Raw genomic sequence first — 24896 nt, forward strand, 5'->3', positions numbered from 1 at the left:
CGAAAGGGGACTCAGTGTAAAGGGCGGGTTGGATAGAACACTTGAGTCCGGAAAAGCGTCCAAGTTGCAAATGGTTTAGATAAAAACTAGAGAACAAAATCTCGTGCGCAGGTAGGAATTGAACCCACAAACTCAGGATTGGTAGTCAGGGTTACTCCTCACATCTATTCGTGAGGATTTTACGTTCGGATTTACGGTCCTCTACGGAATGTTACCAGCAATACTTACAGACTATAAATTAATAATGGATAGTCACTCTTTCGAAATGACTAGCACTGAAACTGTTTTAACATTATTCATGGCCTCTCTCTCTCTTTCTCTATACTTATATACAAAAACGCAACTATGGGTAACCGGAACTAAAATGAGTAGGAAGTTCAATGTATGATATCATATGGTATAAGGACAGATATTCCATAGGTCTTATAAATGTTTATTTTTGCCTTTCGGTCATGTATGTTTTCATAGATAGAAACAACTACAGCATGGTTATCTTATGACAACACCGACGTGTCCAGCCACGGGTTTCAGTTGCATAGAAAGCTTAGTCATATCAACCATGTCGCGTGAGAAACAGGTGGTACCTTATATAGTGTTGTACCTTTGTTAATATGTACATGGACCCGTTCGTGTCTACCTTCTTTCTGGAAGTCTCTTACAATATAATTAAATTTACCATGGAAGATGCTTTTTCTCCCACTTCAGTTAAAAAAGGTAAAATGATTTTTTACACTTGAACTCTTTTGTACGTAGTGAAAATAATAGGCGTATCGATATGTGATGATTCATGGTGGTCATGGATATGCGCGCAGTGATGTAAATAGTAAAATCGTCCTTTAAATACTTCCGAGAAGAGTGCCCCATTATTTCTTGAATGGAGTGTGAAAACTTTTTATGGTGCTATTTGAGGCGAAAAATAATTAATTTGGATTTAAAATATTACCACAAGACAAGGTTTCCATGATGATACAGACTACGGTCTTCAACACGGGGTGTAATTGTGTGATTTCAATAAAAAAGGAGTTCCATACGGGAACTTGTTTTATATTTGCCCATGGGCAAAATAAGATTTTGCCCGTGGGCAAGATAAGATTTTGCTCGTGGGCAAGATAAGATTTCTCCCAACTCAGATAAGTAGATCCAATAATTTAACCATGCTAGAAATTCTTATCTTGCCCACGGGCGAAGATAAAATATCCGTATGGAAATCCTTTTTAATGGCCACCGCATTGTAATTTACCTCCCTTTTTGAAGACTGTCGTCTGTAGCATCATGTAAATCTTGTCTTGTGGCAATATTTAGAACGCTAATTAAGTATTTCTCGCTTAATATGTCACCATAAAACAGTTTTCACGAAATAATGCTTCACTCTCCTTAGAACTATTTACAGACCGATTTGACTATAAACATAATCTGAATCACTGCGCGCATATCCATGACAACCACGAATTATCGCATATCCATATCACTTAGCACAAAAGAGTTCCAGCAAAAAATATATTTTTACTTAATTTTGTTTAACTGAGGTGGGAGAAAAAGAATCTACCATAGCCGATCGTGTAAGATAGGTTCATCCCGACCCTCGCGCAGGGTGTTTTGCGGAAACTCGGTAAACCTCATTTCCGCAAAACACCCTACGCTCGGGTCAAATGAACCTACCTTACACTTTCGGCCATGGAAGATACTGATATTCTAGCATGGCCAAATTTTTGGATCTACTTATCTGAGTTGGGAGAAATACCTCTCTCTTGATATTTAGAACGAATTTAAGAATAAGCTTCATTCAAGATTGAACTTGACACTTCCATTGATTGTATTATGGGTTGTTTTTGTTGTCAGGTCACCAACATAGATATATTTCAATGTCTGAGAACGCAGAATTGTGTCAGCTTCAAATGCAGCGATACGGGCTCAAGTCGAGTAAGTATTTTTAAGAATATGTATGTGACATTTGCAATTATACATGGTTGAGTTCAATATCATTTCGTAGTCAATAGCTCAAGGTAGGCATATTATATCTTCAGGTATATTATCAACTATACCTAAATACGAACTTCCTAAATTGTCAGCATAATGGAAGACAGGGTTTTATACGGGTTTTCACCATTATGGTTCTCGATCATGTGTGCGTTAATAAGGTGCTGATATGTAGCACAGTGAATCTAATAGTCCCCGTGTAAAACAACCACAGGGGCCGCCTCAGGTTTTTTGAAGCATGATGGTAAATGACAAATTAATATTTTATTGACAATAAAGTTAATGTCGCTGTGTAACCACGCAAAACAGGATGGTGAAATGTAACCAATCCCAGCATAAGACTCCATCCTATGGTGTTACCAAGGATTTATTAACCAGAGAAATAAAATAGAAATGGGTTGATCATCCAGGGTGAATTTAAAAGATACTCTAAAAACGTTTCCGGTTGGAAATTTGATGTTGGCATAAACAAAGACTATACTAATTATTAAATTGAAATCCTTTTCAGGGCCACTGTTAAAATTTTAAATAGTATTTTAAAATGATATATTCATTATTAACATAAAAAATGGATTCTCACCTGGGAGGAACGATTAATAGATAATATGCAACGGCTGGCGAATAATTGAAACAGCATAGAAACAAACTCCAGGAAGCCTTCCTCCCCGCAAATGTGTGGGGTTTATTTATAGAAAATGATAATATTAAAAAGGGTGAATGCTTGTGCTATTCCCAACCAAGAAAATGAAATATATACTAATCAAACTTTACTCATTAGCAAGAGTTTGCCTATGTTTGTCTATTCACAAAACAACTTCGAAAATATATCAGATTAAAGAGAAAAAGTTTCTTAATTAAAATGATCAAATTAAAATGATTGCTTTCAAACAATTGTAAATGAAACACCTAAAAAGGTTATTAAATCCGTGAAATTTTCTCATATTTATGCACCAATCAATTGTAATCACGCCCACCCCATGTCCGGGGAATAGCGGTGACTTTGACTTTCGGTCCAGCCAACCCCGGGTAAAATCCCCGCCCTGTGGGGACGAACTGATGGTAAAATCCCCCGCCAAATGCCCCCGCACCCCAGGGACACTATGCCCATTCCCCGCTATATTTTGCACGGAGACAAAACCACCGCATTCACCCGGCACTGCGGGGCCACCTGAAAAGCAAAAACACGGCCCATTTCCGCGGCTATCCCCGGTATACCCCGGACCTGGGGGCCGTGGTTACAATTGACTGGTGCATTACACAAACCAGCAAAAAAATATAACCACCATTTTCGAAACAAAATACACAAACATCCGTCTATACGTACACTATAAAAAGTTTATAAAATAAATTAAACAAACTAACTCTTAAAAAATCTTTAATTTCAAAACTGTTTTGTTTCCTTCTTTGTCTATATGGTCAGCAACTTTTTTCTATTTCTTTATCGTCAGCTAACTCCACTGCCAAAATTGCGTGCTTTTGTTATTCCCACGCGGGCTATCACGTGATGTTTTAAGTGGGGAAACTGTGCGCAGAGGATGAGAGCATTATGTCACGTGATGGAATGGTGCGCTTTGAGTGGATATTAATTCTTTGTTTACGTTTCTATGTTCATATATTTTTGGGCGCAGGGATACTACTTTAATATTATCTTTATCTAAGTTCAGCAAATTAAATGATTAAAATAGATATTGCGTTATGATTGCTTCTTGCTTTGTCAAATCTAGCTCGGTTATTTGAAACATAGCTTGCAATTTATATAGTCCGCACTTTCTCGAACTATATTTTTGGTGGCAAAGAGGCAGACGACACTTGTTACTATTAATAGGCATTTTATGTTGTGAGTGTCGAGTTTGTGGCTACACTGAACAGGGTTGAAAACAACCCTGTTTAAAAATCAGCCTTTTATATCTAGGGGGACATTTGGCCATTGGCTGCGGAGTTTGCAACTTTACTTGCCATGGACTGTCTCCGCAAGATGCCATCAGGCAACACATCCGTGAGGTGCCATGGACCAAATGCTTGGCCGCCATTACGTCTGTCGGGGGTTAGAGGTCAGCAGGATCTGCGCCGAGGACGGACTAGCATATCCTGTAAAACTGTGTTTGATATTGCGTATTTTCTAAGTGTATTGGTAAGAATAAGGTTAGGTATGTTTTTGTATTGGTTAAACAAGATATTTTTATATGCGATCATATTATATGCCTTACCAGCGCTGTCCCTTTTTGTGAGCGTATATGCGCTAGAAAACAAGAATATGGATGATTGTTGTTCCTTCAAATAAGGAGCTTGTTTTTCATTTATATGCATATTTGATATAACTTATATCAAAGTTAGTTTTCGGTAATTTCAAAACGATCATGTTTCATAACCTAATCGTTGTGCTATGATAAGATTGTGGTTTGTACATAATATGTCTTTCTTTCTTCTATAGGCTGGTAAGCAGGACTTTGTTTCATATCTTCTGCTAGTCTTGCCATCAAACGCTAACCTGTTCAGGGAAATAGTTTTAGGGTCCCCAGCGACCCTTAACATGAGCCAGGGAATATGCAGGCGGATGTCTTTCTCTCACATGGACCCACGTTATTTACATCGCATTAACACAGATGGGCTGTCTGCGGCTGGCTTCTATTACTCTAGTAAATTCCTTTGTCTGGCGACAATAAAAATATGGTATTTTGTTCTTAAACGTTATATTGTCTTACCTTCAAACACAATCCTTGCAATGACATTCAAATGATAATGCTCCCGTGTATTCATCTTGTTCTTTTGAAAAGGTTTTACAAAGCATTTTAAAAATATTCAAATAAGCTCCAATATTTCCCAATGCATAAGGGTCCGCATACATTTTGTACAGTTCGGCAAACCCATGATTTATGATTTATATATTCATTTCAATAGTCATATAATTGATGTTGCAAAGGTCTATGTGTATGTTTTATTTATATTTCAGTTGAGCGAGACAGTGTTCGTTGCTACTACTGTGACATGTCCATCGGAAAATGGCGGGACCATGTCTACAATAGGGACCCTTTTGTGGAGCACTGCCTAACGCACCCATATTGTCCACACATCATTTTGACCAAAGGCCTCGTGTTTGTGGATGAGGTAAGATTGTTGACTGTGGGGGGGGGGGGGGATGTATAAATCGAATGAAAGAAGAATATTTTTGTATATGATTTTTGATTAAAATGAAAGTACATGTATATACAAACTATTTGTAAGGTTATGATGATGATGATGATGATAATGATGATGATGATGATGATGATGCTTTTATTTATGAAATATCACGTCATACACAAAGTGGAAGAAAGCTTAATTGATCAATCACTATGTTCAAGGTTCTACTGGGAAAAACCAGGAAACGACAGAGAAACTCGGAAGAATCAAACGGTATATGAATCATAGTTTCATGGTTTTTTTAGATTACTACACCTACAAAATACATATTTTCAAAGAATAAAAACTTGCTACATCGATGATTAATGTATATTTATATATTTAAGGCCAATCATTTTACTAATTTATTAATTGTCCTGAGTAAAAAGTTCTCAAATGAACACTCGAAGCAGGGTACAAACGAGAATCGTGTAAAATTTAAGAGTTTAACACAGTTACTCAAGCTTTTTAAAAACGAATACTGTCTTACGACTTCTTTCCTTGTAACTCAGAGGAATTTCATGGGTTATGTAAAACCACATTTCGAACATGGAAACGTGATGTATATGTTATCTTATATAATCAGAATGTTATTTGTTGTAGTGTTATATTGCATCAGAAATATAGGCCCGATTACTTTGTTTTCAATAAAATTGCTTTTTTCTTAATGGCGCAATGACGTTTTCAAGTATCAAGCCAGTTATTGTGGTTTTTTATAATTGCACTCAGATTAAAGGCTCCTAATATTAGATATGAATGAAACGTTCAATACTTGTTCCTAGTAACATGAAGTGCCTCATACTTGTTCCTAACATGAAGTGCTTCGTGCTCAATCCTTCTTCCTAACATGAAGTGTCTCGTGCGCAATGCTTGTTACTAACATGAAGTGTCTCGTGCTCAATCCTTCTTCCTAACATGAAGTGTCTCGTGCGCAATGCTTGTTCCTAGCATTAAGTGTCTCGTGCGCAATGTTTGTTACTAACATGAAGTGCCTCGTGCTCAATGTTTGTTCCTAACATGAAGTGCCTCATGCTCAATTCTTGTTCCTAACATGAAGTGCCTCGTGCTCAATGCTTGTTACTAACATGAAGTGCCTCATGCCCAATGCTTGTTCCTAACATGAAGTGCCTCGTGCTCAATGCTTCTTCCTAACATGAAGTGCCTCGTGCTCAATGCTTGTTCCTAACATGAAGTGTCTCGTGCGCAATGCTTGTTACTAACATGAAGTGCCTCGTGCTCAATGCTTGTTCCTAACATGGAGTGCCTCATGCTCAATGCTTGTTCCTAACATGAAGTGCCGCGTGCTCAATGCGTGTTACTAACATGAAGTGCCTCGTGCTCAATGCTTGTTCCTAACATGAAGTGTCTCGTGCTCAATGCTTGTTACTAACATGAAGTGCCTCGTGCTCAATGCTTGTTCCAACATGAAGTGCCTCATTGTTCCTAACATGTAGTGCCTCGTGCTCAATGCTTGTTCCTAACATGAAGTGCCTCGTACTCAATGCTTGTTCCTTACATGAAGTGTCTCGTGCTCAATACTTGTTCCTAACATGAAGTGCCTCGTGCTCAATGCTTGTTCCTAACAGGTAGTGTATCGTGCTCAATGCTTGTTCCTAACATGAAGTGCCTTGTGCTCAATTCTTGTTCCTAACATGAAGTGTCTCGTGTTCAATGCTTGTTCCTAACATGAAGTGCCTCATTGTTCCTAACATGAAGTGCCGCATGCTCAATGCTTGTTCCTTACATGAAGTGCCTCAAGTACAATGCTTGTTCCTAACATGAAGTGCCTCATGCTCAATGCTTGTTCCTAACATGAAGTGTCTCATGCTCAATGCTTGTTCCTAATATGAAGTGCCTCATTGTTCCTAACATGAAGTGCCTCATACTCAATGCTTGTTCCTAACACGAAGTGCCTCATGTACAATGCTTGTTCCTAACATGAAGTGCCTCATGCTCAATACTTGTTCCGAACATGAAGTGCCTCATTGTTCCTAACATGAAGTGCCGCATGCTCAATGCTTGTTCCTTACATGAAGTGCCTCAAGTACAATGCTTGTTCCTAACATGAAGTGCCTCATGCTCAATGCTTGTTCCTGACATGAAGTGCCTCATGCTCAATACTTGTTCCGAACATGAAGTGCCTCATTGTTCCTACCATGAAGTGCCTCATGCTCAATACTTGTCTTAACATGAAGTGCCCCATTGTTCCTAACATAAAGTGCCTCATGCTCAATACTTGTTCCGAACATGAAGTGCCTCATTGTTCCTAACATGAAGTGCCTCATTGTTCCTAACACGAAGTGCCTCATGCTCAATGCTTGTTCCTAACACGAAGTGCCTCATGCCCAATGCTTGTTCCTAACATGAAGTGGTTCATGTACAATGCTTGTTCCTAACATGAAGTGCCTCATGCTCAATGCTTGTTCCTGACATGAAGTGCCTCATTGTTCCTAACATGAAGTGCCTCATGCTCAATACTTGTCCTAACATGAAGTGCCTCATTGTTCCTAACATAAAGTGCCTCATGCTCAATACTTGTTCCCAACATGAAGTGCCTCATGCTCAATGTTTTATATTGTTTACATTACTGCCTTGTAAAAAGAATGTATTATTGTTCACATTCTCAAGTGAAGCTCTCGTATTCGTATTAATTGTCTAAAATATTAATTTTACTATAAAATTTGACATTTTTATGCCATCACATATAAACTATGTTCACGGACAACGACATCGTGATAAAGAAACTGAGGGATATTCCAACTGTAGATAGAACTCCACATCACCATCCGAGATTCTCAACATGAAATAGTTGAAGTTTAAGTAGCAGTAGTAGTACTTCTACTTGTATTAGTAGTAGAAGCAGTAGCAGTAGTAGTACTTCTACTTGTATTAGTAAGCAGTAGCAGTAGTAGTACTTCTACTTGTATTAGTAGTAGAATCAGTAACAGTAGTAGTACTTCTACTTGTATTAGTAGTAGAAGCAGTAGCAGTAGTAGTACTTCTACTTGAATTAGTAGTAGAAGCAGTAGCAGTAGTAGTACTTCTACTTGTATTAGTAGTAGAAGCAGTAGCAGTAGTAGTACTTCTACTTGTATTAGTAGTAGAAGCAGTAGCAGTAGTAGTACTTCTACTTGTATTAGTAGTAGAAGCAGTAGCAGTAGTAGTACTTCTACTTGAATTAGTAGTAGAAGCAGTAGCAGTAGTAGTACTTCTACTTGAATTAGTAGTAGAAGCAGTAGCAGTAGTAGTACTTCTACTTGTATTAGTAGTAGAAGCAGTAGCAGTAGTAGTACTTCTACTTGTATTAGTAGTAGAAGCAGTAGCAGTAGTAGTACTTCTACTTGAATTAGTAGTAGAAGCAGTAGCAGTAGTAGTACTTCTACTTGTATTAGTAGTAGAAGCAGTAGCAGTAGTAGTACTTCTACTTGTATTAGTAGTAGAAGCAGTAGCAGTAGTAGTACTTCTACTTGTATTAGTAGTAGAAGCAGTAGCAGTAGTAGTACTTCTACTTGTATTAGTAGTAGAAGCAGTAGCAGTAGTAGTACTTCTACTTGTATTAGTAGTAGAAGCAGTAGCAGTAGTAGTACTTCTACTTGTATTAGTAGTAGAAGCAGTAGCAGTAGTAGTACTTCTACTTGTATTAGTAGTAGAAGCAGTAGCAGTAGTAGTACTTCTACTTGAATTAGTAGTAGAAGCAGTAGCAGTAGTAGTACTTCTACTTGAATTAGTAGTAGAAGCAGTAGCAGTAGTAGTACTTCTACTTGTATTAGTAGTAGAAGCAGTAGCAGTAGTAGTACTTCTACTTGAATTAGTAGTAGAAGCAGTAACAGTAGTAGTACTTCTACTTGAATTAGTAGTAGAAGCAGTAACAGTAGTAGTACTTCTACTTGAATTAGTAGTAGAAGCAGTAGCAGTAGTAGTACTTCTACTTGTATTAGTAGTAGAAGCAGTAACAGTAGTAGTACTTCTACTTGTATTAGTAGTAGAAGCAGTAACAGTAGTAGTACTTCTACTTGAATTAGTAGTAGAAGCAGTAGCAGTAGTAGTACTTCTACTTGTATTAGTAGTAGAAGCAGTAGCAGTAGTTGTACTTCTACTTGTTTTAGTAGTAGAAGGAGTAGCATTTGGCAAAAGTAGCATTAGCAGTAGCATTAACAGCAGTAGCAGTAGCAGTAGCAGTAGTAGAAGTAGTGGTAGTAAAAGTAGCAGTAATTGTTGTTATTGTTGTAGTTGTAAACTACACTTATTTCCTTGCTGACTTGGCCTCCACGGCGACTTCGAACCGTGCATTACGAGCGTAACATAAGGCTACGATTTAACCGGTCGATCATTCAATGCGCTTCAACAACTTGAAATGCAGTTGTACATATCATTCTTAGGGTACAATAGATGTGTTTTAAGTAATAATTATACAAAAAACGCATAAGTAACAAACTGTCTAACTCACAGAGATCTCCTGTTTTTACGTAAGCAGAATATTATGTTTGTGTTTGCATAATAAAATGTTTGTATAATTGAAGATATATTTATAGTGTGTTACATCTGGATTCAATAAACTCATTTATCTTCAGTGTGTTGTATTTCCTTCCTGAAAACGAAAGCTGTTACAGGAACCTAACACATGGCCCCGATTGGACCTTGTCAGACGGATAGCTATTTGTATTAAACATATTTATCATCATAACGTTTTATTAACATTCCATTGATAGTTACAAACCATCTGTAAGTGTGACGAGAGTAAATCATGATGGTCATGTGTGACACTCATAAGTGTTTGAGATTTGATTGAAATAATAGTTTCATAAAAGTTGTGATAGGTCGTGGGGAATAGTCATGCAACCGTGTATGATAGGATTTTAGTTTTAATGTGGCGGGCCTGCGTTGCCTACCATTTGTTAGTGTCTCAAAACATATCTCAAAACACTTCGACAAACCTTTTCACAATACGGCCGTCTGACGGAGCACTGTCAAAACATTAATTTGGAAACAATATTAAGTCTGTCGAAGTGTTTGATGAACTAATCACCTTATTAAACTTCGGTAATAAAACTTGGGCGGGGCTCTTAAAGCGGCAAAGACTATCTTATAGCTTACTGTTTTATTTAGAATGATGTAGTAAAAGAAAAGTTATCTTTGATTTCCGTCTTCTTTTTAATCAAAATGTTGCCTTCCGATGTAGCATAATATTTTTTAAATGACGTAATATATCATGTGGTATACACACACTGTATTATTGACCTTAAATAGAATTATGATATTGTTGTCGATGATTTTAACGTATTGCGTGGTTTTGCAAGTATTTTGACAGGTAATATTTGCGCAGTGTACGCGTAACAATTTTAAATATAGTATACGGGTAATCTTACTAATGTATAAACCCCATATTACGTGTCGCTCGAATTGGAAGTACAGTTATATCATACATGTATTGACTGGCACACATACTGTGTATCATAACATGTTCATTTCGCTGTAATACCATTAGCGCATTTCTGTAAGTCTAGATGGAAATTCATGATATGTTTGATTTTATGATCAAGACATAGTGTCTCGGAAGGTTTTGATAGTCAATGGACTAAACCATGCAAACAGTAAATAGTCTGCTTTGATATATGTCAGTAAATACTTTTAATAAGTAAAATAAGATTATTTTAGGGATATATCTGACAAAAATAACACAAAAATACCCAAGTCAAATTTCGATCTCAATCTCATTGTACATCCATCAAAGTATTGAAATAAAGTGGTTCTTGTACTATTCTTTTCTCATATGTGTTGATAGAAACATTTGTCTCCGATTTCACTATCATATCGTCCATTTGAATTAATGCACCAGTCAATTGTAACCACGCTGTTTTCGGCGTGAAAACAAAACCACCGCACTCACTTAATTTTTTTTAGCACTGGTGGGACCAATTGAAAAGTAAACACGCGGCCCATTTCCCCCAGTATTCCCCCCCCCCCCCCCCAGACCTGAGGGGAGGGGCGTGGTTACAATTGGCTGGTTCATAATGTTGTATACACAACGCACCCGGCGCGCGCCCCCACTTGGATCATCACAGTTTACTTTTTTAGTTCAATATAGGAGAAAAAGGTAATGAAGCACGCTTAAAATACACCATTTCTCCGACTACGAATTGTTAAAATTTTATTGAGGGAGTAACCCAAACCCCCATGCAAAAAGTTTAAAAGCCATATGATATCGGTTCCGAGGGAGGTGCGCCTTTGCACCGAAAAATGCCCGTAGCATTTGTGGCATGCCTTCAAATTGATTAAAACATATTATTTCCAGTATATTTCTTAATTTGGTTAATAGAACCCATTGCATCATTCAAAAGCGTACAATCCTCTTCTAGATGACATGTCAGGACTAACAGACAAGCACTGCATGTATATATATATATATATATATATATATATACTCTATTGTACAGTACTGTAAAATACTGCACCAATCAATTGTAACCACGCCCCCACCCAGGTCCGAGGAATGGTGGGGACTTTGACTTTCGGTCCAGCCAACCCCGGGTATAATACCTGCCCTGCGGGGACGAACAGATGGTAAAATCCCCTCCAAATGCCCCCGCACCCATGGGACCTTAGGTTAGACACATTCCCCGCTATTAAACATACATTATTATTAAACAACCGCATTCACCCGGCACTGCGGGGCCTTCTGGAAGGTAAAATCACGGCCCATTTTCCCGGATATCCCCGGTATACCCCCGGACCTGGCGGGGCCGTGGTTTCAATTGACTGTTGTATTCCTTAGTGTCTGAAAATGTAAGAAAAATGTTGAGTTTGTATAACTTTAACCAAATAACATGAATTAATGTCTTAATGAATTAACCACAGGGGCAGACAGAACTTATTTTTGTTTTCTTAAGCTTATATATATACAAATAAGAAAATAATTTGTTGCTGCCCCCTCGCTGGTTTCGAATACGGAACGAATTGGAAGCCATCTTTAGTCGGCCTGGCTACCTTGTATCCGAATTACAAGTGCCATGACAACACCTTTTTACCATAATACTTAAAAAGGCGAGGAATTGCCAGCGCATGTATATGACGGACTCTGGTCAGTTTGACGGACAAAATGGCGGATAGCAACACGGCTTATCAGCCCTGCATTCTGATTGGCTGATAGGACCTGTCAATCAAATCCTGTCGTAAGGTCAATTAACAATTGACTACAAGTCATCCAACAAAACACGGAAATTTTTGGTTGACCTCACAAACCACTGGGATTCCACCGATGTTAAGCTATATAACTGAAACAGTGAAATAGTTAGTGAATACAGCCTCGAACTTCACGGGGAACTTGACGACATCGTGCGAGTATTTTACCTGCCTCAACTAGGATTTTCCACGGTAAATTTCTTTATCATTGTCAGTATTACTCTAGAAGAAAGATATACTGGATAGTTATAAACTTACAAGTTGATTAGATATATTTAAAAAATAATCACGACCAGTGTTCTGGTTTTATAGGACAAACTTTATGATTTAACTCATTGTTTTTTAATGAGATTTCAGTTATAATGATGCTTCTTTACTTAAAGTATATTTAATTAGTTCATGAAGATATAATACATACATAATTTAGTTTTACTGAATACTGTTATATTCGTAGATGAGTAGAAATTGCGTAGTACGATGGATATGTTTAATCTAATTTATGTACTAGGACGACAAAGTATAGTATATGTACAGTATTAGTATCAACCGTCTGTTTGCTACTTCTTAGAGATATTGTTGAAAATCGAATAAAATAACAATGCATTTGAAATAGAATGTTATTTGAATTGTAGAATACTATTTGAAGTATTTTTTTCCGATTGATATTTATAGCATGACCTAGATATCCTATATTTAGTAACGCTTGGGTTTTCCAACTGTTTTATATAGTATTGAACGAAAAGAGGGATAACCAGCAGTTCTATTAATAGTTTGTACACTATCTCTGTTATAGATTTTTATTTGTCACTTGGTAAAATTTCGACTCTATTTTAAAGACAGGTTCAGTATATAGGAATATGATAATAAGTCATAGCAATATAAACTTAAGTTTATCAGTGATTTTTTGTACAATGTGCTGCCTTAATAATTTAAAAAGGCTGTGTCACCTTGCGGAAAATGTCAATTTATAAAAAAATATTTCCCAATTTGCAAAATGCGGACTACGTTAATGAATAAAATATAAAAAATAAATAAACACAATCAAATCTTTACAAGACTAACTCTTTCATAGCAAAATATAATGGTATTCATAAAAAAGAGAGAAAAGTGTATATTCGCCATTATACAGTTATAGTCTAAAATAATAGACGTGTAACACAGGATTCTTCTAAATCCCTAATATAAGCTATTTTGGCCTGATTTTGTATTTTTTCCGAATGTCGACTTTTTTCCGAATTTGCAAGCAACAGGCGTTAAAAATAATTCCAAAAAACAACAACAGTTTAACGACTGTTTATATTTTATGGTCAGGCTAGTAGCTGACTAATGCGCAGTTTTTCAAAACATAGATAGAAAGATACATTCATTCATACGTACACACATACATACTTACATACATATACATAGGTATATACATAGGTTCATATACATAGGTTCATACATAGGCTCATACATAGGTACATACATAGGTACATACATACAAAGGCTCATACATAGGTACATACATAGGTACATACATAGGCTCATACATAGGTTCATACATAGGTACATACATAGGTACATACATAGGTACATACATAGGCTCATACATAGGCTCATACGTAGGTACATACATAGGTACATACATACAAAGGCTCATACATAGGCTCATACATAGGTACATACATAGGCACATACATAGGAACATACATACAAAGGCTCATACATAGGTACATACATAGGTTCATACATAGGCTCATACATAGGTACATACAAAGGCTCATACATAGGTACATACATAGGTACATACATAGGCACATACATAGGCTTATACATAGGTACATACATAGGCTCATACATAGGTACATACATAGGCACATACATAGGCACATACATAGGTACATACATAGGTACATACATAGGCACATACATAGGTACATACATAGGCTCATACATAGGTACATACATAGGTACATACATAGGTATATACATAGGTACATACATAGGTTCATACATAGGTACATACATAGGTACATACATAGGTTTTCACATAGGTTCATACATAGGCACATACATAGGTACATACATAGGCATAGGTTCATACATAGGCACATACATAGGTTTACACATGGGTTCACACATAGGCTCATACATAGGTACATACATGGGCACATACATGAGATACATTAATAGATACATACATAGATGGATAGATAGATACATACATACATATATATATTATACGTATATATATATATATATATATTCATAGATATGCACATAGATACATACGTAGATAGATTGGTGGCTGGATGGATAGATGGATGAATGAATTTCACAACCCTTGTAAAAAAAAAGTTAAATTTTAGTATTTGAAAAGAATCATTAAGAGAGTTACATTTAAGGGGGAAAAGTCTTTGTTAAATTTATATTATTAATTAAAGATATATATTTCTTCATTAAACATATTTTGATGCAGAAAAAGAAACATGGCATCCAAGGATAGTGTTGTTGCTACCAAGCAGAAACAAGATGTCCAGAAGCCAACTCCCATGGGGCTGGGGATAAGTACGATGAAACCAAAGTTTCCCCAGTATGCGCTTCCATCAAAGAGACAAGAATCCTTTACTGAGGCGTCCATCCCCTGGCCTCAAGATGCCCCCGTTGGCGTTGAAAAACTAGTTGAGGCAGGGCTCGTGTACACTGGTAAGCATTTATTTTTTGTCAAAAACAAGATTTATAATTGTCAGACCACATTCAATCATGCTGGTTTTGAGTTATCGTTTACATTTGTTATAACCAATCAATAAAGGACTAGAAATATGGGATGAAAATAGATGTCTTAGGTTTTAAACAATGCATTAAATAAAATGGAAACTTCTATAAAAAAAATATGATATATATCCTTTTGTGAAAAAGCATATTGTTTTGATATTTTATGATCTTGAATGACCATGCATTTCAGGCGTGGGAGACAGCGTTCGCTGTTATCATTGCGGGGGAGGACTCCGAAACTGGGAAGAGGGAGATGACCCGATGGAAGAACACGCCAAGTGGTACCCGACCTGCCAACATGTTCTCATTGCCAAGGGGAAGACGTACATCAGGAAAGTGGAAGCCGGTGAAAATCCGAAAGCTGATAGTGTTGTTGAAAGGGTAAGATTTTGTAGGCTTTAAATGTATCCAATGTCATCAAATAAGATTTTCATTTATCGTGCCATTGGCCCTAATGTTTAATGACCCCAAGTTATTTAAGTATTTCTTACCCATAATTAATATGTAAAGGACAGGAGAAAATGTTATTGTATGGAGTATATTTCGTACATGCTCTTTCTCTACACATAAAAACATTTCAACTGAAACCAAGACAATATGGTGCCACCAGGCAGTGGTGTTTCATTATGAATCATTTGTTAATTATGAAGAGTGTCTTTTATTCATTTTGTGGAAGTGTGTCACTGTTCATATGTGTAATCACTTATTGACTTCTTCTTTTTTAGAAAAAGCCAGAGATGAGGAAGGAAGATCCATTGGCTGTTATTTTCCAAACTTTAGCAGAATTTGGTTATTCTGAAAATGAAGCAAAAATTGCCCTTAACATCTTTAAAAACAGAAATGGTGTGTTTAAATTACAGACTTCATTAAAAGTTGAGGTAAATGATGGTGTTTGGTTTGGTGTACATGCTTACATGGTTGTTACTCAGGAAGGTGGTTTTATGTTCCTAGCATTTCAAAGCCTGTCTCCATTGAGGCTTGATGCTTATGTACTGGTTGTTACCCAGTAAGGTGGTTTTATGTTTTGTGGAAATGGAGAAAGATTTGCAATTGCAAAGTATATGTTCGTCGCAGTCGCAAATAAAAATGGAGACAGAAACATGAAGAACATTGCAATTACCATTAGCATTTTCACGGTATTTTGAGCCGCTATGTTGCACTCCGGTAAAAAATTACCTTGAATAGTTTCAGTTTTATATTTGGAGCATGTGTGAGTAACCCCTCCCACTTTGTGTCTTATTACTGCTTAACAAGTGTTCTTAAGTGCAGGAATGAGAGCTTTTAACTTTTGACAAAAGTCCAAACTTGTTATGCCGAAGTCATCCGGATCTAGGAAAATACTTTGAGATAACAAACATTCGTTTTATCTGAAATACAAAAATATAGTACCAAACACAACACATTTTATTTCAAATTATACCGCAATAGAATCTGTGTAATATATTTCAGTTGTGAAAACAGCAAACATTTTTTTTTTTTTTTTTAAATTCATGTTCATTGATTACACAAACATAGATATAAAACAAACACATACATGGTATAGTAAACAATGATTTAGCACATGAGACAGCATCTGTGATAAAATAGCACTTCGATGATGGCTTCGTACTTCTGATTGTATGATTTTGAAGACAATTTTCGTTTTTTAACATATCCCCCCGGATTTTATTCTGGGTCCTCTGAATTGGTCAACAGCAACAGTGGAACTAACATCTGATATTTTGAAGTTTATTCTCTGTCCCCATTTTGGGATTGTCACCGAATCAATAAAATCCCCATGTTTTACACATAAACATAAAATAATGATCAATAAATATCTCTTTATTCTAAAACAAAAACAAACAACTTAAATTATTCACACTTACAAGTATCCACCAAAATATTAAAAATTGTTATTTTGACATGTTGTTTAGAAATCTTGTTGAACAAGTTCTTTGCCTCCTTTCTGATTTCAGACCAGAATATTTTATCTAATATAAAACAATGAAAAGAAGTAGAGAAAAATCTGGGGCATGATTTAAAAAAAGAAGAGTTGCAGTTATCTAGTCTAAGTCGCATTAAGGTATATAAAGATGTTATAATTGCAAGCTTCATATGATCATATCATATGTGTCAGTAAGTTATGATAACCTCAAGGGCATGGCCAACCCCAGGCCAAGGAATATTGCCTTGTTTATATGACTAACATTTGCCCCTGGGGTAAATTTGACCCTAAGGTTTATTTTGGACGTGTTTATATGGCAAGTGGAAAAAAATGAATATATACATGTAACTGTTTCAAAAACTTGAAACACAGGTGAATCATCTAAATTATAAATATATGAACGTTATGTAATTTCTTTAATAATGTCATAGAAATGGTGTCCAAACCCTGTCCTTGGCGATAGAAGTGAGAGTGGGCTAAAATTTTAAAACAGTAAAATATATCAAATTAGCTCACTATTTCAATCAGTGAAATGACATTTTCTTTTCACTAACAAATCATCGGAAAGCACATAATTAGTATTTATAGCAATTTCCTGCCTAAATATTGTAATTGTGGAGAAAAACTCTGCCTAAACAGAAAAAACAAACAAGTATATACGGTTTTGCAATTTAATTGCATGAAATACCCACAGGGGCAAATTTACCCCGCAACGCGAGAACTATTATGAAAGGAATTTAAAGGTAGAGGGCATCTAGGTGATGCCTGCAAATATATATTGTTTTAGGACAAATTCTGAATTCGGGCAAAATAGGTTACATACTGAATACTAAGTGAGTAACTCGCTGCATACTATGGACCCACTCTGTAAGTTATCGGCTCAAAAATCCCAATCCCTAAATCTCGCGTGCCAGAAAGGTTGTTTAAGTAATGTACAAGATCCTCTTTTTCATAATTTAAAGGGATTTTAGTCCAACACTTCAGCTTATCAGCTATGGCTGTTGAAATCTACAATATTTCTCTTTCTTTTATTCTAAATTAACAGTTAATAAACATTCTATAGTTATTGTTTTGTATCATACCATGAAGTTCAAAATCATCAACTCTGGAAAATCACACGCGGTAAATGGCATTTTTGGGGGGGGGGGGGGGGGGGGGTCTGGGCATATGAACAAACCGATTTTAGCGACTAAGCTTTGAAACATGTTAAATAAGATATAAAATTGAAAACAATATCTGGCTCAAAATACTGTGAAAAATACTAATATGAAAAATCAGTTACCGGGTAATTGTTTGGTTTTGAAGCAACTTGTAAATTGAACTTAATTGTCATTAAAACCTTTGTTTATTGCTGTTTTTATATAATTTGGTGAGCTTAGGATCATATGGTAGCTTTCCTATTTTAGGTTCCGATGCTCCGTTTAAAGCAGCAGATCTTGTCGCAATTTTGATGGAAATTGAAGATGATCCGGATGTGATGAATGAGTACAATATCACTGACACGACTGCGAGCATGCAGCAGCTTACCACTCAAGATACAGAAGGTATGAAGTCGTGTTCATCATATTATAGGTACCAGTAGCCTGCCAGTTGATTATATTTTAGTTCAAACCTTTGAATCATGTCTTTACTTTTTTAACCACTAGACTCAGCTTGGGGAATTTTATTATTATAAAAATCTGTTCAACCTACAATTCATTCTTTTAAAGGTAGAATGCAAGCTTTCAATGCTAAATTAAACTAAAGAAATGTTGCACACATATATATTATGTTGTGAAAATGATTTCAATGCATTAAGTGTTATGATTAGACCAATATAGAAGAACATACTATTTTAAATCAAATCAAACTGTGCAGTAAAATCTTTCTCATGCTAAGTCATATTAGATAGCTTTTTGCATAAATAATGGTATTGGTTTTTAGTAAGGAATTCTACCAAAAAAGGTAGATCATGACCCATGTTTATATGTTAACCTAAATAAGAATGAAAAATGACCGTTTTTTCTTCGTACTATTTAGCTTAATTGTATTTCATCTGATTTCATCTGATTCCAGCTATGGATGACATTGAAGCCCTTGAAGAGGAGAACCAGAAACTGAAAGAATCCTCCATGTGTAAGATCAGTTTGGACAATCGGGCAGATGTGATATTTCTGCCCTGCGGGCACATTGTTAGTTGCCCACAGTGCGCCCCGGCACTCGACAGCTGCCCAGTATGTCGCAAATCTGTTATGGGACTTGTAAAGGCATTCTTTGCCACTAAACATGATAGGCGTGATGAAGAAGAAGACTTTGCAGATTATTGAACTAAGTTCACTTAACAAAGATTTTGTTTTGTAAAAAAGGGCTTACTCAAATGCAAGAAATGGTTTTGGTGAAACCTAAGCGCTTATCTAACTATCGTGCAACATAATGCGGCCAAATAGGATGCTCAATGTAGTAAGGAGTGGGAGAGACTACTTGAATCTCATGTGCAATATTCCTTAGAACTGTGTTCAGATTAAGGTGCTATCATCATTGCTGAAAGTACATTGTCAATTTGTCTGAATAGTGGGAAATTGCAAGACAGCTGTAGAAAATAATATGAAAAAGGCATAGTTTTGGTTAGAATAGTGACACAAAGGAGTAACTTCTTGTATGATTATATTTTGATTAAGACCATTTTTTTCTTAATAATATTGTACATATATTTATGAAAATAATAGTATCTTATAAACCTGATTATCTAATTAGAACTACTATTTTATAATATTAAAAACATATTTTATTTGTCAGATTTATAACAAACAGTTAACCTATGAAAATTAAACTAAACATACCTTGTGACTGAGCAACTTTTAATCATGAATGGCTTTGGAATAACCTGTGTAAATGATTTTTAGAGAGTAACATGTGTTTTGTGATTTTTCTTTGTGCAGTTAAATACTAATTTCATTTGTTCCTTTTTTTAGCACTTTTTCAATTTATGTATATAACAAAAAAATTGTTTCTTACTGTGATATACATGGTCATTGTTTTGTTTGAATAAAAATATATAATAGTAAGATTGGCTTGAGCTCTGGGTAAAGGAATGTGAGGTTAATGAGGCTGCGAAGAGCCTTCCAGAAATGTTTCAAAAATTGACCAATGAAAATGCATCATTCACTAAGCAGCCACAACATGGAAATAAATACATGTTAGTTTCTTTGAAGAAGTTTGATGTGCAAAATATTTGCGACCAATTTGGATGTTATTCTTGTTATTTAAAACTTGAACATGTCTGGAGATAATTCTGAAAATATATCTAGTGATTAAAGATGCACTCTTCAGAGATTTCTTTAAGTCTAAATATTTCCGTTTTTTTGGTAGATTTGACAGTTCTTAATTTTAAAAACATAATGAACGTATGGTGTAGAAAAACCGCTTAATGACACCAAGTGAGTTTATACGTGTATTTATTTGTTAATTCTATTGATAAAGATAGTATTTTCGCTTAAAAGACTAAACCTTTGTCTTATATTGGAAAAACCTTTTTCATTTCAATTTGCAAGTTGTCGGGAGATATTCAATTTGAATTTCTACAGCTATGAAGCTCAAATTCAGCCAGTTTGATTTGGCCTGAAGTTCTAGAGAGCCTATAGTGCATACAGATCAAGGTATGGGACAAGTTTGAGCTTGTCCACAGGAAGACATTCGTACTGCTGTACTTCTGTGTTGACTCAACAGTACAATTCAGGACATTACTGTAAATGCCTTTGTCAGAAAACAAGCATGCCTTTCTGGAGTACCTCCTACCCATTCCCGAAGAGAAATAGGCTTTGGAGATGAAAGCCAGGAGACACATAAGCTCAGGTTTAGTACAAACTTCATCTCAAAATAAACAAAAACATTAGAAATTCGATGTTTTCAATATTGATCTTGGTGCAAATCAAGTGTTCAGAAACTTTAAAAAAAATGGAATCAATCTGTATACAATTTGATATATTTTTATGAGCATGCTTAATGTTATAGTTCTTTAAAGGTCAATCAAGGTATCTTTCCACCTTGCCAGATGTTTAAAGCTTTGTGCCAGTATACCAGTCAACAGGGGTGAACTAACATTCCAAGACCAAGCCTTCTACTGCCATCACCCCATCTCCCACCCAAGACAAGATGATGAATTGGCAAGTGATGTTGATGCCTGTGAGAAGTAGTTTGAAGGTTTATTCTTCATTTGTCTGATTTATTTAGATACTTGGTAGATGAAGTACTAGCAGATTAAACAGTCATCATTCTAATATATTTTGTGTTAATTGGCAGAGGTATCAATGACCTAGAGAAAACATCAGTGCTTGTCCGTCACGTGTGAACAAATGTACTGCAGTGTCGGGCTGTGTTGATTGTTGTATTGTTTTTATGAATGAAGTCAGGAATTACACTTTTATATGTCAAAAAAATAAAACAAAAATATTTACATGTTAACTTTAGAAATCATTCAAATTTCATCTCCATATCAGTATATATTTTCTCGCTTTTCTTGACAAATACTAAAATAACAAAGGTTTTGTCATAAAATGACTAAGAAAAAGCTTTGGAAGAAGCTTGGTAGCAATGGACCATGGTAACGTTTATAAATAGCATTTATGTGTACTGGTATACAAACTATTTTGGTTGCCTTGAACCATGGTAACCTTTATAAATAACACTTATGTGTATACAGACCATTTATCTATATTATTACATGTATAAATGGAAAAACACTTGCATAGCAATGAAAAATATTTGGCCTTTTTCAATTTATCGAAATGAGACCAGTTTGCAATTACATGTATGTCAATGGTTATAATAAAAAAAGAGAGCAGTATGCATCAGTAGTGTTTTGTGTTAACCTCTTTTCACTGACCTTCATATTCATGAACAGCTAAATTTGGCGTGAAGTCACCCGGCAATGCGGGGCCACCTGGAAAGTAAAAACACAGCCCTTTTCCAAGGCTATCCCCGATATACCCCCATACTTTGGCGGCAGTGGTTACAATTGACTGGTGCATAATACTTGCTCCTTTTTACAAGCTATATCTACAATATTTGACTAAAGATTCTAAAATGGAAGAAAGGGAACAAAAACATTGTCCTTATAATAACAGAAGAACTGATCAGTGGCACATTTTTAAGTTCTGTTTTATGTTGTCTAGATGATGTCTTAAATAATATCTCCAAATTTTACATTTGTAGAACAAAAATTATGTAAATAATGGTGGTTTGAAAAATATAGGAAATAATATCATCATTTATAACAAAAACATCTGCAGTTCGCATCTGCACAAATTAGAATGATGGACCTTGTGCAACTTACATTGAAACACTGTTTGCAGAAGGTACAGAAGGAACCCCAGTCTCACAAAACTTTTTCTTTTTAAGCTTAGAAATTGTTCCTATTGTTTATTATGGTCTTAAGGTGACTTGGTTACACTGACTGAAACTCTGATTCTCTGACTGGGTACTCTGACTGGGTACATTGACTGGTACTCTGACTGGGTACTCTGACTGGGTACATTGACTGGGTATATTGACTGATACTCTGACTGGGTACATTGACTGGGTACATTGACTGATACTATTACTGGGTACATTGACTGATACTATTACTGGGTACATTGACTGGGTACATTGACTGATACTATTACTGGGTACTCTGACTGGGTACATTGACTGATACTATTACTGGGTACATTGACTGATACTCTGACTGGGTACATTGACTGATACTATGACTGGGTACATTGACTGGGTACATTGACTGATACTATTACTGGGTACTCTGACTGGGTACATTGACTGATACTATGACTGGGTACATTGACTGGGTACATTGACTGATACTATTACTGGGTACATTGACTGGGTACATTGACTGATACTCTGACTGGGTACATTGACTGATACTATTACTGGGTACATTGACTGGGTACATTGACTGATACTCTGACTGGGTACATTGACTGATACTCTGACTAGGTACTCTGACTGGGTACATTGACTGATACTATGACTGGGTATTCTGACTGGGTACATTGACTGATACTCTGACTGGGTACTCTGACTGGGTACATTGACTGATACTATGACTGGGTACATTGACTGATACTCTGACTGGGTACATTGACTGGGTACATTGACTGGTACTATGACTGGGTACATTGACTGGGTACATTGACTGATACTCTGACTGGGTATTCTGACTAGGTACATTGACTGGGTACATTGACTGGTACTATGACTGGGTACATTGACTGATACTCTGACTAGGTACTCTGACTGGGTACATTGACTGGGTACATTGACTGGTACTATGACTGGGTACATTGACTGGGTACATTGACTGATACTCTGACTGGGTATTCTGACTAGGTACATTGACTGATACTCTGACTGGGTACTCTGACTGGGTACATTGACTGATACTATTACTGGGTACATTGACTGATACTCTGACTGGGTACATTGACTGATACTATGACTGGGTACATTGACTGGGTACATTGACTGATACTATTACTGGGTACATTGACTGGGTACATTGACTGGTACTATGACTGGGTATTCTGACTAGGTACATTGACTGATACTCTGACTGGGTACATTGACTGATACTCTGACTGGGTACTCTGACTGGGTACATTGATTGGGTACTCTGACTTGGTACATTGACTGATACTCTGACTGGGTACATTGACTGATACTCTGACTGGGTACTCTGACTGATACTATTACTGGGTACTCTGACTGGGTACATTGACTGATACTCTGACTGGGTACTATGACTGGGTACATTGACTGATACTCTGACTGGGTACTCTGACTGATACTATTACTGGGTACTCTGACTGGGTACATTGACTGATACTCTGACTGGGTACTCTGACTGTGTACATTGACTGACACTCTGACTGGGTACTCTGGTTTTGTTGGGGAAGAGGTGTACTTTAACGAGAACTTTAACGTCCATGGAGACATATTAAACTAAGATTTGGTAGAGATTGTAAATTAATATTTATATGTATTGATATCATATCAAATATATGTTCAATGATGTTGTAAAATGTATATTATGCATGTTACCAAAATAAAACTTTATCGCAAAATAGAAATTGTAAATTAGCTTATTGGGTTAATTTTCAAGAGTTTCCTGGTCAAGGGAACTGAACACCAAAAACATGAAATATCATATTTACCTCAAGCATATATAAATATGGAGCAAAATAATTACTGCAAAAGGTACTAACATCTAAGACATGCTAAATAATGCTTGGAAGGTTAAGTGAAAGTTTTATTTTAAAAAATAGTCAAAACTTAAAATTAACAAAAAACTTATTTTCCTCGAAAGCTTTACCTTGTTAATAAGAAATTCAAAAATGAGTTGAGTGTTTTTAGTAAGACTCTGCATGAACAATAATTGATCATGTCAAGACAACATTGGAAAAATAAAATAGCTGTGTATTTCATATTTTTATTGATATGAACTGATAAAAGACAAATATGAAATACAATATAAGGAATGAATTGCAGGGTTGATGTCATTATCGGGATATGAACGCAATTGGGCTGATCAAAGTGTGTGGAGTCCGAAGCTCATCGATTGATAAATGCAATTGCTGAAAGGCAGTTCATTTAAGGAATGGAAGTTGAGGTGTAAATATTATGAATTTAACCCCAGTGTTTTTAAGGGTATACATGTACCGTAGTTCCTTATTTTTTGAATTTAGGAAATACTATATGTGTAAAATAGAATACTATGTACTAGCATATTAAATGGTCGTTTGTTCATCTAAAATCTCAGTAAAAGTTGATAATCAAAACCATCAATATTAAAAATTATTTTGAAAATGTATAGATCTATTTCTAAAAAATATTGCAATAAGTTAAAAATATGTGCAATGGGTCATGT

General features: G+C 35.9%; 2 protein-coding genes across 2 annotated transcripts; both read left to right on the forward strand.

Moving 5' to 3' along the window:
- Window positions 1-584: 584 nt before the first annotated feature.
- On the forward strand, window positions 585-8135 carry LOC128239204 (baculoviral IAP repeat-containing protein 3-like). Its single transcript, XM_052955738.1, has 6 exons — window positions 585-714; window positions 1840-1920; window positions 3890-4067; window positions 4409-4613; window positions 4928-5082; window positions 5319-8135. The coding sequence occupies exons 3-6, from the start codon at window positions 3984-3986 to the stop codon at window positions 5376-5378; spliced, it is 504 nt and encodes a 167-aa protein (XP_052811698.1). The 5' UTR covers window positions 585-714; window positions 1840-1920; window positions 3890-3983; the 3' UTR covers window positions 5379-8135.
- A 4217-nt stretch (window positions 8136-12352) lies between these two features.
- On the forward strand, window positions 12353-20037 carry LOC128238465 (baculoviral IAP repeat-containing protein 7-A-like). The gene is made up of 6 exons (XM_052954409.1): window positions 12353-12507; window positions 14774-15000; window positions 15260-15450; window positions 15795-15912; window positions 18400-18537; window positions 19049-20037. Exons 2-6 carry the CDS (start codon window positions 14784-14786, stop codon window positions 19297-19299), a joined length of 915 nt encoding a protein of 304 aa, XP_052810369.1. The 5' UTR covers window positions 12353-12507; window positions 14774-14783; the 3' UTR covers window positions 19300-20037.
- Window positions 20038-24896: the final 4859 nt, after the last annotated feature.

The sequence above is a fragment of the Mya arenaria genome, chromosome 6, assembly GCF_026914265.1.
Source record: "Mya arenaria isolate MELC-2E11 chromosome 6, ASM2691426v1".
NCBI classification, from domain to species: domain Eukaryota; kingdom Metazoa; phylum Mollusca; class Bivalvia; order Myida; family Myidae; genus Mya; species Mya arenaria.

Excerpts from the sequence above, each read along its gene's own strand:
- LOC128239204 (XM_052955738.1), top strand. The coding sequence starts at position 3,984 with ATGGACCAAATGCTTGGCCGCCATTACGTCTGTCGGGGGTTAGAGGTC. Across the intron at positions 4,068-4,408 it reads AGGACGGACTAGCATATCCT|GCTGGTAAGCAGGACTTTGT; the intron begins GTAAAACTGTGT and ends TTTCTTCTATAG. Across the intron at positions 5,083-5,318 it reads GCCTCGTGTTTGTGGATGAG|GTTCTACTGGGAAAAACCAG; the intron begins GTAAGATTGTTG and ends ACTATGTTCAAG.
- LOC128238465 (XM_052954409.1), top strand. The coding sequence starts at position 14,784 with ATGGCATCCAAGGATAGTGTTGTTGCTACCAAGCAGAAACAAGATGTC. Across the intron at positions 15,451-15,794 it reads CTGATAGTGTTGTTGAAAGG|AAAAAGCCAGAGATGAGGAA; the intron begins GTAAGATTTTGT and ends CTTCTTTTTTAG. Across the intron at positions 15,913-18,399 it reads CATCTTTAAAAACAGAAATG|GTTCCGATGCTCCGTTTAAA; the intron begins GTGTGTTTAAAT and ends TTCCTATTTTAG.